The following is a 15,411-nucleotide window of genomic DNA, read 5'->3' as shown; positions in this document are numbered from 1 at the left end:
GGCACGGGACCTCGCTCACCTCGTCCCCCGCACCCCCGCATTTTTGGCAGCATCGGTTTCATGAGATAATTGCTCTAAACCCCGTCTAGAGGATTCCTAGTCTATGTTTGTTTGCGATAATTTCGAGTTATGCTCAAAAACAAATGGTTGTGTATATGAAATTTATGACAAAGTTTTCGGGTCAAATTGTTCTGTTGTCAAAATTATGATCTTAGTTATTAAGAGGGCGTAGAGGAGGGTAAATTTTCAGATTCTGTCAAATTACCCCATTTCACACACAAACGCAGCTCACGCACACTACCTCAATTTACTGGGACAGGTCAGTGACCCCTAATGTTTTTTTAAAGGTGCTGTTTCGAGTTTAGTGTTAACTACTGACCTTCTTGGAGGAATTTAAACTGTCAAAGCTTTCCTTTGTGAGAAGACAGAGAAAAAACATTTTTTATATATAGCTTTCCTTGTTTGTTCATGCCATGTCATAGGTATGTGACGTATTAGGTAATTATTTATTTTCGTTGTCGACTTTTGTATTAAGATTGGTACAAACGGCGGCGCTTTTAACTGTCCATCGGTGGACCTTATGCCTTTTTTAATAAGGTTTACGAACTGTCAGTTAACAGTGTGGTGGTGGGCGATGGTATGCGGTTTGTAAACATAGACCGAATTAAACCTAGGAGTTTTTTTATTAAAGATATAATAAATCGTCTATTTTACCTACTCGAAAAAAGTGGACTATATCTAAAATTATCCCTTCATTAGTTATAGGTCTTGTAACATATTTTTTACAACTAAAGACGCTTATTATATTTTACTTATAAATTAATTTTTAAAGCTCTATTGATAATAAGACTTTAAAAACATCTAATAAAATTCAGGTACTACGCTTATACTTTTGTAAGTCAGTAAGTGATGCTTACTTAAAACTTATTGGGAAATCAAAGAACTCATAACTACCTATATTAAAATATTTAAATTTACTATTCCATCTCATGCGTTCAATAAGGCCCGGGACCGGGCCTTGTCACCTGCACTGACAGAGGGCCTTTTTAGCCCTACATAATATTAAAGAACTGTGTCCCGGATAGTATGGGTTCTGGGCCATGACCATGACGGGTCCCGTAGTAACTTATACAGGGTGTAATCGTTAAGTGTATATATATCGTCGTCTAGTACCCACAACACAAGCTTGTTGAGCTTGCCGTGGGACTAGATTGATTTGTGTAAAAATTGTCCTATAATATATATATTTTTTTAATATTTATTTTATTTTATGAACAGAAATGGGAGACATATTTATATATTTTATAAGATTTGACAGTATCTATATGGTATCTATATGGAAGCAGTGGTGGCCGAGTGGATATGACGCCCGACTTTCAATCCGGAGGTCGCGGGTTCAAATCCTGGCTCGTACCAATGAGTTTTTCGGAACTTATGTACGAAATATCATTTGATATTTACCACTAGCTTTTCGGTGAAGGAAAACATCGTGAGGAAGCCTGCATACATCTGCGAAGAAATTCGTAGGTGTGTGTGAAGTCCCCAATCCGCATTGGGCTAGCGTGGTGACTATAGCCCAAGCCCTCTCGCGCATGAGAGGAGGCCTGTGCTCAGCAGTGGGACGTACATAGGCTGAAATGATGATGATGATGATATGGTATCCATGAAGAATCTTCAGATTTATAAACGGCAATTAAGCCACCAGTATTGAGTTGCATATAAATCATATGCCCACTTCAATTAATAATGAAACTATTTTTCCGTGAATATACTCGTAAACCTCTATCCGTTAGTATGCAATTCATTAATGGACGCACCATGGCCCAAATCGGGACTCGGTTCTTTAACACGTAATGTTAATAATCAGTGAACATCATTAATTACGCTCAAATGCTTACGTTTCAGTACAGGAAAAAGTACATATGAGCTGTACTTTTAATTGTTAGTACAATCGGCATCAAATAGATAGTGACGGCCAAAGTGACCAAATATAGCTATATGATCTAAATGTGAACGAATAAGGTCAGGTGAGGCATATAATTTACCCACCTTTATTTTAACTAAAATAAAATCAGGATATTATTACCAATTCAATTCAATATAGATTTCTCATTTGTTCATGTTTCATCATATACCAAAATAGTTATAAAAATATTCCGTCGCTTTTGAAAAATACACGTTTTATAAATAAACCATACCATGTTGGTTCGGAACCGGGCATTGTTACTTGCACTGTCAGTGGGCCTTCTTAGTCATAGTACAAGTTCAAGAATAACAGAAAATATTACCGGGCCTTATTACCTTTTATCATGAATTAATTTCATCTTCAATTTAAAATGGTCTATAGTAAAATTAGGCCTACATGAGTCATGGAAAAACAAATTGTATTTTATTTAGAAAGTACCTATATGTTGTTCATAATCTTCAGTAAGCTTACCTCTAAGAGTCTATCTATTATAATTAATGTAGATTGACAGTTTACTTAGCAAATTGTACTTTTACCTTTAGGTTTTATGTCGGAAATATCTCACCCAATTTGTACTGAATAACGGCTGGATTCGGGAAATGAATTAGAAACTCACTAGATATGAAATAGTAAAGATATGTGACGTTCCACTGCAAAAGGTACCTTATGGTGGCTGGCGCCGCGATTCGAGAAATGAATTAGAGATTCACTAGATATGAAATAGTGAAGATATGTGACGTTCCACGGGAAAAGGTACCTTATGGCGGTTGGCGCTTACGCATAGCGCAGCAATAATATTGGAGCGGCGTTAATAATAGCGTAAGCGCCAACCACCATAAGGTACCTTTTTCCGTGGGACGTCACATATCTTTACTATATCGTATCTAGTTAGTCTCTAATTCATTTTCCGAATCGCGCCGTAAGACAAGACCTCATAAATATAAACGTTCACTAAAAAAAACCAAAGGCATTTCTGATAATTTTAACTGAGTTATCGTTTTGCAACGAATATCAATGAAATAAAATCACGTTATTTGATAGATACATTTATATAAACATCGTCACATGAAACCAATATAGGTACTCGTAAACCAGACCATTGCGATGGAAATATCGTTCTTTCAACTGATAATATAGCCACAAAAACTCGCTGAGACTGCAGGTCGAGTCTTGATTTCAATTTCTTGATGATATATCATTGAATTAACTTTCAAAGCACGTGATAGCTCTCAGAATAGCAACAAAACTGGTTGAAACTAAGAATTTTATTGCTGATATTATGTGAACAACATTGCTTCGTCTTCATAAATAAAATTTTAATAATTTATATTGTTTACGTTAAAATGTGAAGAAATTTGTTGATAAATTGTCTATCTAGTATATTGACATTATGTCATATATGTTTTTAAAATGACGTAATATGAATGCCAGCACAATGAAAATTTATTCCAATAAGATAAAACAAATCTTCAAACTTTTTTAATTTTTAGTGAATTAGGAAGAAACTAATTACACTGATTTGGTTGTGTTCGTATATTTTTTAAATAATTTGTTATATTTTTAAAGTATTATGACGTATGAATAAAAACAAATCAAAATTTTAATGACTCTGGATCTCCGTGTGACATTATTCATTTACCCTATTTATTTTGAACACAGTTTTTCACTGGTATCATCATTCGTATACGGACATGAATTTCTGTCAATATATATGACAAATTGAAATGTCAGTTTGGGAGAAACAAGTACGCGTCCGCTTCGATCGGCCCACAGCGGGCATCTGAGGAGAAGGAGAATTTGACAGATATGGCGGATGTATGGAAATTTTACGAAAGTTTACGTTTACGATTGAATTTCTCTGTAGCCTTTAAGAGGAAAAATAGGAAAAGCCTGATTCGTTGTAGTCTAGTTATCTGGCTTTCGAAATCACTCGATTTTGTAGCATGAGCATCGATTTTTTTATACAAATTTTACTAAACGCTGACACTCGTTCATCGCGTTTTAGGTACAACTTTGCATGAGTGTATTTATTATATTGTAAAAGATTTCAAATTTTCAAGGGTGATTCGTTGTAAACACACTCTTTGGGATAATAATGATATTTATTATAAAATTTTTTATCAAGAGATGTGGACGCTAGCGACTAAACGGTGACTGCCTTTTTCGCTGATTTTGCTCGATGCAGTCTTAAACTTTACACATGCTCAACAAGGATGTTATAGTTGTTAGATTTGTAGCTGGCCCCAATGGAGGACCCGGGATGGTTAGAGTAGGGCCAGAACGCGTGTCGCGTCTAGTGTGCGCGGCGCCATAGTCGGCTATACATTACCTTTGCGGCGAGGAAGAGCGCGGCCGCAGCGATGGCGTTGCGGTGGAACTGCGTGAACGAGTGGAACGCGTAGAACCGCGTCTAGTGTGCGCGGCGCCATAGTCGGCTATACATTACCTTTGCGGCGAGGAAGAGCGCGGCCGCAGCGATTGCGTTGCGGTGGAACTGCGTGAACGAGTGGAACGCGTAGAACCGCGCCTAGTGTGCGCGGCGCCATAGTCGGCTATACATTACCTTTGCGGCGAGGAAGAGCGCGCCCGCAGCGATTGCGTTGCGGTGGAACTGCGTGAACGAGTGGAACGCGTAGAACCGCGCCTAGTGTGCGCGGCGCCATAGTCGGCTATACATTACCTTTGCGGCGAGGAAGAGCGCGCCCGCAGCGATTGCGTTGCGGTGGAACTGCGTGAACGAGTGGAACGCGTAGAACCGCGTCTAGTGTGCGCGGCGCCATAGTCGGCTATACATTACCTTTGCGGCGAGGAAGAGCGCGGCCGCAGCGATGGCGTTGCGGTGGAACTGCGTGAACGAGTGGAACGCGTAGAACCGCGTCTAGTGTGATCGGCGCCATAGTCGGCTATACATTACCTTTGCGGCGAGGAAGAGCGCGGCCGCAGCGATTGCGTTGCGGTGGAACTGCGTGAACGAGTGGAACGCGTAGAACCGGTGCATGTACACTATCGCCGTGTTGATACATAGTTGTGAGCTGTGGCTGGCGTTAAGGAAACTTGGAGGAGTATACATTGATTAACACATTTAAAATACATTTTTTTAAATTAACCACAGAGAACCCATAAGTGCTTTTGTACGGAGCACTAAGATTTAAACTGATTTCTAGACATAACGACGTATTCTGTATTAAAATAAAATATCTACATCAAGCCTTTTTATTAGGGTACCTCATGCAGACATACTTAAAAGCAGACCTTATGTAAATACCTATTTACCTATGAAACATCTTGAGTGAGGGCTCATTTAGACGATGCGAGAACTCGCATGCGAGTTTCATTACATTGTAGGTTTTGATCGGTCGGTTAAATTGGACATTCGCAATGTAGCTAAAATCGCATGCGAGTTAGCGCGCCGTCTAAATCTTAAATCTTAAGACATGTTTCTCGGACTTCCCCTGAGGAATTTACCTATTCCTCAAGTCAATTTCATTTCATTTATTGCACCATGGTTAAAACAAGAGATGTTACAACATTTATACAAGTAAGTACCTCATGGACCCTAAAAGGGTATGACAAATATTTCCTTAAAGTAACAGACAATTAAGGCCGAGCCACACCGGCTTGCGTGAGCGTGACGTGCGCTAAAATGTTGGAGCCGCACACGCACACGTCACGCAAGCGGTGTGCCATCTCTCATAAGGATCTGTATACTACAAGGCCGCACGCGCACGTGCACGTCACGCACACGCAGCCGGTGTGCACAGGCCATTAGTCTGCATTGCAAAATAGGAATTCTTTTTTTATAAGTAAAATATGAACTAAGTAATTATTCTTGAAGGATAAATTCAGGCGTCAAGAAAGTTTAAAGTATGACCAACTGAGTAAACATTTTGTAGTTATTTCAATTAATATTATTTGAGTTAGTAATGACTCAGCACTCTGGAATAATCTTGAAAGACAGAAACAAATAATAAGTCTCACCTATTTAAACAATGTTTTTCATGAAAAATTGTAGATTTATTAGTATGTTTTTATGTACCTAATGTCTGTAAATTGAATATTTATAGGTACCATAAAATCGGGTAACTTTAGTCCACAACTTGCAACTATCTATGGTCCTAATTCAACATCGTTTATAGCAGCGGTCGGCAACCTTTTAGCAGCCAAGGGCCACATAGTAGTTAACGAAGATGACGCGGGCCGCACTTTGGTAATATTTGTGACTTTAGCAGACATTGTCGATCATCAGTATGACATACAAAATAGTCAGGGAGGCTCGCGGGCCGCAAGCGAGAGGTTGGCGGGCCGCATGCAGCCCGCGGGCCGCTGGTTGCCGACCGCTGGTTTATAGGGTTCCGTACCCAAATTAGGGTATAAACGGGACCCTATTACTAAGACTCCACTGTCCGTCTAGCCGTCTGTCTGTCACCAGGGTGTATCTCATGAACTGTGATAGTAGTAAAATTTTCTCAGATTATGTCTTCTGTTGCCGCAATAACAATAAATACTAAAAAGTACGGAAGTTCATATTTCATTCCTGAACTCAATCTAGCCAATGATGCTGTATTGTATGGAAACAAAATCAAACTGCCTGGATCAAATTATTACAATAGTAAAAAAATTCTAGTTTTTTTTTGTGTGTGCCTAAACAGGTTAGACATTGCATAAATCATATTGAAAAATAAACAGCCAAATATAGAATTATACTCTTCACGAAGTGTTTAGTTTATACTCTACATATATCTTTAGATATTTAAATAGAAGTAAACAAATAATTTGTACATTTTCAGGTAGTTATAACATTTATTGATTAACCGACCAAATACAAAACCACCTGGATCAGTCACTGAACGACCTGACTTTAACCTACATTATTTGATCATGTAATGTTTTCATCTACCGTCAACTGGCTTAAAGATACAGACATTACAGACTACAGATAATAGGTATAATAATATGTATATGCGTCATATTGTATAGAAATGCGCAAAAGCATGTTTACATAATTAAGATAAGGAAATACCGAATATTGACGACATATAAACATAACTTAACTGTTAACCTCACTGTATCATTGCTGATAGGAACAGATTATGCTTTTCCTCATATCATTGTCATTGCACTAGTTTCCGTCCATGCCCTAGTTTTCGTCCACTTGACAGATTAGCAAATAATCATCATCATCATCTCAGCCATAAGACGTCCACTGCTGAACATAGGCCCTTGGACCTCCATACGTGCCGGTTGGAAGCGATCCGCATCCAGCTTCTTCCGGCGACCTTAACAAGGTCGTCTGTCCACCTTGTGGGTGGACGTCCTACGCTGCGCTTGCCAGTCCGTGGTCTCCACTCGAGCACTTTTCGACCCCATATAGCTTTTTCGAGCAAATAATATATTTCATTTTTAATTTGCTACTTGCGAGATATCATTTTTATGTAAGTAGATAGATGTATTGTTTAGGCATTAAGGTGCAATCCTTAACTAAACATTGAAACTAATAAACTAAATATCGGAAGGAAGTCACTAGTATTGCCTTGTTTGTACTAGAAAAAATTCTATGTCTGGGTCATTCTAAGTTAAGAGGTAATCACTTGTATGAAGAAGTGGCACAACATAAATGTTAGTATTTTGATCTAATTATACAATATTTTTATTGAAACGACTCTTTTATATATATTTGTAAGCTAATCAGTCATTTTTTTAATTTTTTACCATTTTAGAAGACACCAGGGGAGATACCGTACTTTTTCTATGAAATAAAGAGAGAAGGGTCTCTCCCCTGATCTCTTTAAAAACAAACAAAATCGAAATTTTGACCAGCCGTCTTAGAAATTCGAGCAAATTCAAGTGTAATGATTCATTTAAACAAGAATTCATACCTCCACTATACATTTTGGAAAATTATGCGCCAGGGGAAAGACGCCAGGGGAGTGACTTTTTCATGTCAAATCAGATATAATTGTGCAAGTATTTAATGTAAATAATAAAATTAAAGTATTTATATAATCTATGCATAAACTATAGTAAATATACAAATACAATTAAGCATTTATATCAATAATTTTGAAATAAAACTGACCAGGGGAGATATCACTTTCATAAAACAACATTGTCAAGTATAGAGGTCAATGATCAAAATGACTGACAATCGGAACCAAAAGATGACTGTCGCAGGGTTGGTTGTTAGTATTGAATGAAATGCATTTCTATTGGGATTAAAATGGCAATAATTAAAGCTATAAACCCAATATTTTTACATTTACATAATGGCCAGGGTAGGAGACATAGAATCTGGGGGACAAAATTTAACATAAATATTTTTTATGAAAAAGAAAAGTTTAAAGGATTTTATTAACCCTTTGACCGCCGTTGTCCGGTATAGAAGACAACGATAGAACGATATGCTGGCGCCGTCGTCTTGTATACAAGACACAAATTCAACCACTGAGTTAATGTGAAAATAATAACAATTGCAATTTCATTTACACTCGTGTTCATATTTAAGGTCTTTGTTTTTTCATTTATTTGCTTTTTAAGCCGCTATATAAATCCCTTCTTTTATAATAAGGCATTTAAAAAAATTGCTCCAATTTTCAACATTTTTCATGTTCCTCGTCGCCGTTGTCTTGTATAAAAGACAGCTAGGGATGGGAATGTTAACTCGATATGGGAATTTTTAAAGTAAATATAAAGTCAGAAATATGTTTTTATCTAAGTATTTGAACACTTGTTAATCGCCAATTTTTTTCAACGAATAGTAGGTAACTACTTACTAGAATACGTAGAACGAGAGTCAGGTAGGCATAACTATATTTAAAGTTCAGGTAGCTTCTTTAGCTCTATAAAGTAGAGTCAGACAAGTAAATTTGCCATTGTAGATTGTGGACTATTTAATTGCAGAAGAGATAAAAAAAAAAGATGTTATTTTATAGCTTAGTGGGAAGGGATACACCGCAGCGACCGCTTCGCACAAGTGTGGTACAGGGACATACCTGTTTATCAGACTTTACTTTTTTTGTTATAACATTGAAGTTAATGTGTAATTTTTTTATAACAAGTCGTTGAACGTTTTTTTGATAAGAGTTTACCTATAGATTAATGTAAATTATAATGATAGATTCTAATTCCGGAATAATATCTTCACTCATTAAAAATTCAACCCACGTGTAATTTTCACTAAAACAGTTCCGGTATATAGACTTTATCGACACATGATGCGCAGCTTTAACGTTACGCCAATAAAGTTTACGTACCGACAAGCGCTTACGCCGTTGACCTAGAGACTATTATTACTTGATCCGCGCGGAAACAGTCCTTGTCGGTCTGCATTGCGGGCAGTCCATGGGCGCCGTTGTCTTGTATAAAAGACTTCTCGTACAGCCTAGTGCGGCGATATCACGTCTTGAATCGACATTGTTTAGTGGTTGTTTTTTATGTTAAATACCTATATTTTAAACATTTTCGGGTGTAAAGCATATGTTTAATTTTGGCAATTTGGAATGAAATTAAAACAGGATAAGAACAAAGCTAAATTAAAAAGATTTTTACCATAATATTGTAAATATCGATATCACTATTTGCAATCCCTAAACTTTTTATTAGTTGTTTACTTAAAATTTGCTCTGGCGTGTGAGTGAGCGTCTTTGCGGACTAGGTCCGGCGGCCAAAAGGTTAATAACATTACAATCAATATTTGTTTTAGTTTATGAAGTATATCACATTTAACGGATTTATGGGAAATACATCTGGATAAAATTACTGATTTATTGATCAACCTGCAAAGGGACAGGCCAGGGGAGAGACATTTTGCATGTTTGAGGTGCAATTGTGACAAAACTGAATTAATAAATAAATTGAAATTGACTGTATATAGAGGAAATGCAATCTTTTAAGGGAAATTACCATAATTTATATAAATTGTTTAAGAAAAGTATGGATATGTATCATGGACACCGTTAATACCTCTTAACTTAGAATGACCCGTCTACACATCACTCTTCCATATCCAATAGAGAAACAGATAGTGTTTCATTGAAGTGCAAACGATTGTCGACTTGGCTAGTCCCCCAGTGCGGATATGATGGTCGTTCTTGTCTACGTGACAGCGTGATAAAACGGTGTCCGTCACTTTCTCTCCCACGGTGTTAGAAAGTGAGAGTTATTTTATCACATGGATAAAGATGGATAAAGCTATCCATAATCAGCCGGCTGGCCTGCATCTGTGATAATCGCGTATAGGTGTCACTGAGAATAGCCCTTCACTAGTTCAAGTACTATGAGTCATAGTTTCAACAGATTTAGAAATGGATGTGACCTTTAATCCGAACTGCAGCAAATTGTGGATTTGCTTTGTTGTGACTGTGAAGGATATGACTCACAGCATTAAATTGTTGTTTATTTATTTACAGTGCATTCCTTTCCACCTAAGGACTGTTCATTTTATTAAGCGGACACACAAAAAAGTAAAAATTACATTTTTCAAATTCTGGAATCGCTTTATTTAGATAAATATAATAAAAACGGAAACCAACGCAAAACATTTTAATGTAAATATAATATAATATAATAACATCGGTAAGATTTTCGTACTTTTACACGGTTGCGCCGTTCAAGTGCCTGCACATCAATTTTTGACACTTTTTGACAAGTTGTAAACAACATTCGTTTGAATTCTTTCAATGTTTTAGCTTCTCATCTACCCTTTTTTAAGTGCATCTTCACATTGGTCTAGTGCCACTCGATGGAGTGGAGCTCCGGGCAATTAGATGAGTTGACTTGTTTTTGAACGAAATCAATGTTTTTCAAATTCAGTAGCTTCACTTTCTGACCAGCATAGTGGGCACTTGCCAAATCAGGCCGAAATGAAGAGGTGACATTATGCGTCTGATAGACGGAAAGTACTCGTTATTAGATGCATTATTTTCTGTAAATGTCGCAAACAAAGTTCATGTCGCAAAATAGAACAAACTTTTTAAGGCCACAGGAACCAATTGCCTGCCAGACAAGGACTTTCTTCATGAATTGGTCAATTTTGATGTTACTCTCCTCGTCGAATATATGATCTTCTACAACGGCATGGTAGCATCAGGGCCATTGGTAACGTACTACAGCAACATTTTACGCATTTTTCGTTGTCCATTAAAATGCTACGAAATTTATCTTAATGTAAAATGTAGTACAGTTTGACGCTTCTTTTTTTCGATTGCTTTCGCTGCTCTGTAATTCTTTTGTCCATTTTTTTCTTTCTATGGGTCCATTTATTGTACATACTTCTTATATTTTAATCTGTGCCTACTCTAACGCCTGCTGTCTTAGGAATTTCGCGAACCGATAAGCAATTTATTGATTTTAACAGCCGCATGACAATACTTTTGTTTCTGGATTGGACGGGCCGCTTCTGTGCCGGGATTTTGTAAAATCTTCAAGCATATGATGCTCTGCAAATGTTTTAATTATTTTATTCACGTTTAACTTGGAAAATTTGTACATATTTACGATTTTTCGCAGTGAATACTAGCCTGTGCATCCTTATTGCAGAACTAACTTTCTATGTTCCAAATTTGTTCGGTCCTTCGGGAAAAATATTTGACTATTATGGGAACAAATATGTAGCAATTGATAAATAAGGGATTGTTAATTATATTGTTATGAGCTGTACGTCAATTGATTTTAAATTCGCCGATTAAAAGAGGTGTAAGAGTGTCCGCTTAGTAAAGTGAACAGTCCTTATTAATAATTCACTTTTCATACGTATTTCGCCATGTTTTGTTATCAATTTCTAAATCAAATCTAGAAACCAGACTAATCCCAATAAGGCCTAGTTTCCCCTATGTGGAAGGTAAGATAGCAATCGCTTTTGTAAAAACTAGTGCCTACGTCAAATCATGGGATTAGTTGTCAAGCGGACCCCAGGCTCCCAGCCACTAGCCGTGGCAAAATGCCGGGATAACGCGTAGAAGGAGAAATCTATCCTAATCAAATCCTAAACTAAAAACCTAAACTACGTCCTTAAAATACGTCCATGACCACCGGTGGACGGGCAGCAGCGTCCCTCAATTTCGGTGCACTCGACTGCGATCGCCAACCCGCCTGCCAAGCGTGGCGATTATGGCATTCACCCCCCATCATGAAGGGGGAGGCCTATGTTCAGCAGTGGACGTCTTATGGCTGAGATCATGATGAAATTAGCCCCGGCTTGCCTATGGATACGTTTGACGCGCCGCCACTGAAACCTAAACAAGCTATTAAAAACTTTATCCATAGAAATGTGTAAGTCACATCTTGAATCTTGTCCACCTGCTATGTATTGTACGAGTAATAAATATACTTAACCTGCTACACTTGAACTGAATCTATCAGGTATGTGTCCCTACCTGTTGTTAGCAAAAAATCACAAAAGAACTTTTCAATGGCTTTACAATTGCCACTTTTGTTGAATTTTCTGTGAAATGGCAAGTGGTTTTTAGGGTTCCGTACCCGAAGGGTAAAAACGGTACCCTATTACTAAGACTCTTATGTCCATCTGTCTGTCTGTCACCAGGCTGTATCTCATGAACCGTGATACCCAGGCAGTTGAAATTTTCACAGATGATTTATTACTGTTGTCGCTATAACAACTAATTCTAAAAACAAGATAAAATAAGTATTAAAGAGGGGCTCCCATACAACAAACGCGTTTTTTTTTGCCGTTTTTGCGTAATGGTCCGGAACCCTTCGTGCGCGAGTCCGACTCTCACTTGACCGGTTTTCTTTGCTTTTTGTTCAAATACCGTTAATGGTAGGCATCACCAAAAAAATTTGCAACCTCATTTGAAAGTACTAAATGAGATAATAATTTCTTGTATGTCAACTACTGACATACATTTCACAGAGAACTTTCCAATTGTTACCATGGTTGTTGTGTGGGCGTCTTTCACAAAAACTTTAGGTATGATTGTGATCTCATTTTGTAATCTTTGAATACTGTATGCCTGATTATGTGCATATCAATTATCTGATAAAGATAAAGCATGTTTTTATCAGATGAGCTAAATGTTAGGTACATACACCTATCATCATCATCATTTCAGCCTATATACGTCCCACTGCTGAGCACAGGCCTCCTCTCATGCGCGAGAGGGCTTGGGGATATTATGTGTAATATTTTAAGAACTGTATTGTAGGTATAGGTATCATAACATCTCTAACAAAGTAGTTAAAGAATTTGTGGTAGGCTAATTCATTGGCAAAACAAATGAATTACAAGGTTTAATTGGCTTAAAGAGCCATTTGAGGGTATATTTTGTTTACTTTTATTTAACACTTTGACTACCGAGAACCCGCCTGGTAGGCACTCGTAATGTTTGGTCAGATGCCGGACAACCCGCCCAGCGGGTTGTTTTGTACGCAGATATAGATGATCGGTTTCTGGGGTAGTGCACCGTTTTTTGCCCGGTTGCGAAAGTGTTAAATACCTAAAGATACAGATTAAGCAAAAATGTAAAGGCCACAAAAAAACTAAAACAGAATTAAGCAAATGTTATTAACCAGACACAGTGATTTTGTTTACTAACTCAGTTTTCTGGATTTGTTTCTTACATAAAGATTTCAATGTCAATGTTTCTGAGTAACTAATGTTCATAGAAAACTGGATTGATGCCAGATTTTTATATATCTACTTACTATGTAACAGTTTCAAGGTCTGGGGTTGTGTGTGTATGGACATTTTATAGTATGTAGGGTAAAAAAACCTAGTATTTGGCAGACTAATTCCAATAGTTGACAGTGTGTTCGTCACTAGGTATAGCATGAAATTAAGATTGTAGGTGGCAACCATCTATCTATTGGACAGTGTTTGCCACTGGGTAATTAATGATAAATATGATGTACAAAATAGGAATACTTTATTTGTACATTAAATTGATAGCACTACACTACATAAAACAGTGTTTTTCCGTAATACTGTTGTTTGTTTAGCAAATTCTCAGAAACCGTGACTAATATCAACAATTGCTGATTGCACTTGCGGAAAATAACACATTGCGCGCCATTCTCATACAAACATACATACAAATTGAAATGTATGAATGAAACTGGCATTTAAACTAGCTGATAACGCTTGTGCGTTCTCATTTATGTAAACTTTGATGATAAATGATAGAAAATGAGATAAATCTTGAATGTGAGAGTACTAGGCGCGCAGAAATTGCGAGGCGGTCACGGGCCGGAGTGCGTGAGCGACGCGCGAATTTCGCAGAAAACACACGAATGTAATTATAGAGGCAGACAGGGTCGATCACCAGTCAACGTCATCGGCGTCCAGACAGCTGTGAAGATCACTGACCCACAAAACGATCACGCCATCACGCGTGACCCTAACCTAAAACATCTCTTAACCATTTTCAACACCTGAATCCAGGTGAATGTCGACCTAAATCGACTCACGTACATTTCTTACCTTGTATTATTGCGTTGACGCGAAACGGGCAGCGGGAAACCCCAGCATGAGAAGCGAAAGTGCTCGAATGACGCCGTACAAGAAAGCAAATTTCGTCATACTTTAAACTTTCATACACCATCACTGTACACTTTTATCACTGTTCCGAACGATTAAAACGATTTTGCATATAGATTTCATTAATGAAAACACTGTTTTGAAGCGTGTAGTACGCATTTCGAACACATGACTCGACAAAACAACACAAAATCACCACATTATGAAAAAGGATACACTTGAAGCCTCTGGCCCATATCCTGGATAAGATTTGCGGCTTGCTGCCTATATGCTAGCTCCTTATCTGCATCTAAACCGCATTTTCTGCTTGCTGAATTCTGTAGTTGATCTTTTGAAAAATACCATTTTTCTTGTCCGCCAGCCATTGAACGGATATTCCAATGACTGCGCGCGAGGGAGCACGACGGAAAGTTGCTCTCCGTCTAAGTGCGTGAGTGGAAAAGGGACAGCGCTATTACAGCGGCGACCGGATGCGGACCACGTTAACATTTGAGTGATTTACAATATATTTTTATACCATTTTTAATTACTATCATATAAGTTGTGTACTGATTGAAAACTAAAAAATAAGTAAGATTTTTTGTTATGAATATGAAAACAAAGTGAAACAAAAAAAAATTTCGTCACGTTTCGAAATTTTTAGACAGACGCCATTGCAAAACTTGGCTGTTAACGCAGTGAGATCTCTGGTGACATAAGGATGATCTGCAACAAACACAGGTATGTTTCACATTATCACTATGTTTCCTCTTGTAGTATAACTTGTGATCTTTCATTTGTGCATATTTTTGAAACGATTCATCCACTTTGAAAGGAAAATATTTAGCTATAAAATTACTGACCTACGTTCTATGTCACACCGTGAAAATGGCCGACCCACCACTGTTTACAACACACTTCATTATTTATTATGACGAAAAATAGTAATTAATCATTTAAGGCCTAGTCAACATCA

The 15,411-nt window shown here is 37.6% G+C and overlaps 1 protein-coding gene across 1 annotated transcript in view; it reads right to left on the bottom strand.

Moving 5' to 3' along the window:
- LOC134676844 (serine/arginine repetitive matrix protein 2) overlaps positions 1-15,411 on the bottom strand; it is a 46,391-nt gene extending 30,980 nt beyond the window's left edge. The window contains exons 1-3 of the mRNA XM_063535225.1: positions 15,299-15,411; positions 14,673-15,161; positions 4,881-4,998 (exon numbers count right to left, since the gene is read on the bottom strand). Of these exons, the coding sequence (XP_063391295.1) occupies positions 4,881-4,998; positions 14,673-14,821 (267 nt within the window). The 5' untranslated portion in view covers positions 14,822-15,161; positions 15,299-15,411. The remainder of the gene's footprint in view (positions 1-4,880; positions 4,999-14,672; positions 15,162-15,298) is intronic.

This window comes from Cydia fagiglandana, chromosome 25 (genome assembly GCF_963556715.1).
Source record: "Cydia fagiglandana chromosome 25, ilCydFagi1.1, whole genome shotgun sequence".
NCBI classification, from domain to species: Eukaryota; Metazoa; Arthropoda; class Insecta; order Lepidoptera; family Tortricidae; genus Cydia; species Cydia fagiglandana.
The sequence above is the reverse complement of the archived record's forward strand: the minus strand, read 5'-3'. Positions and strand labels throughout refer to the sequence as shown.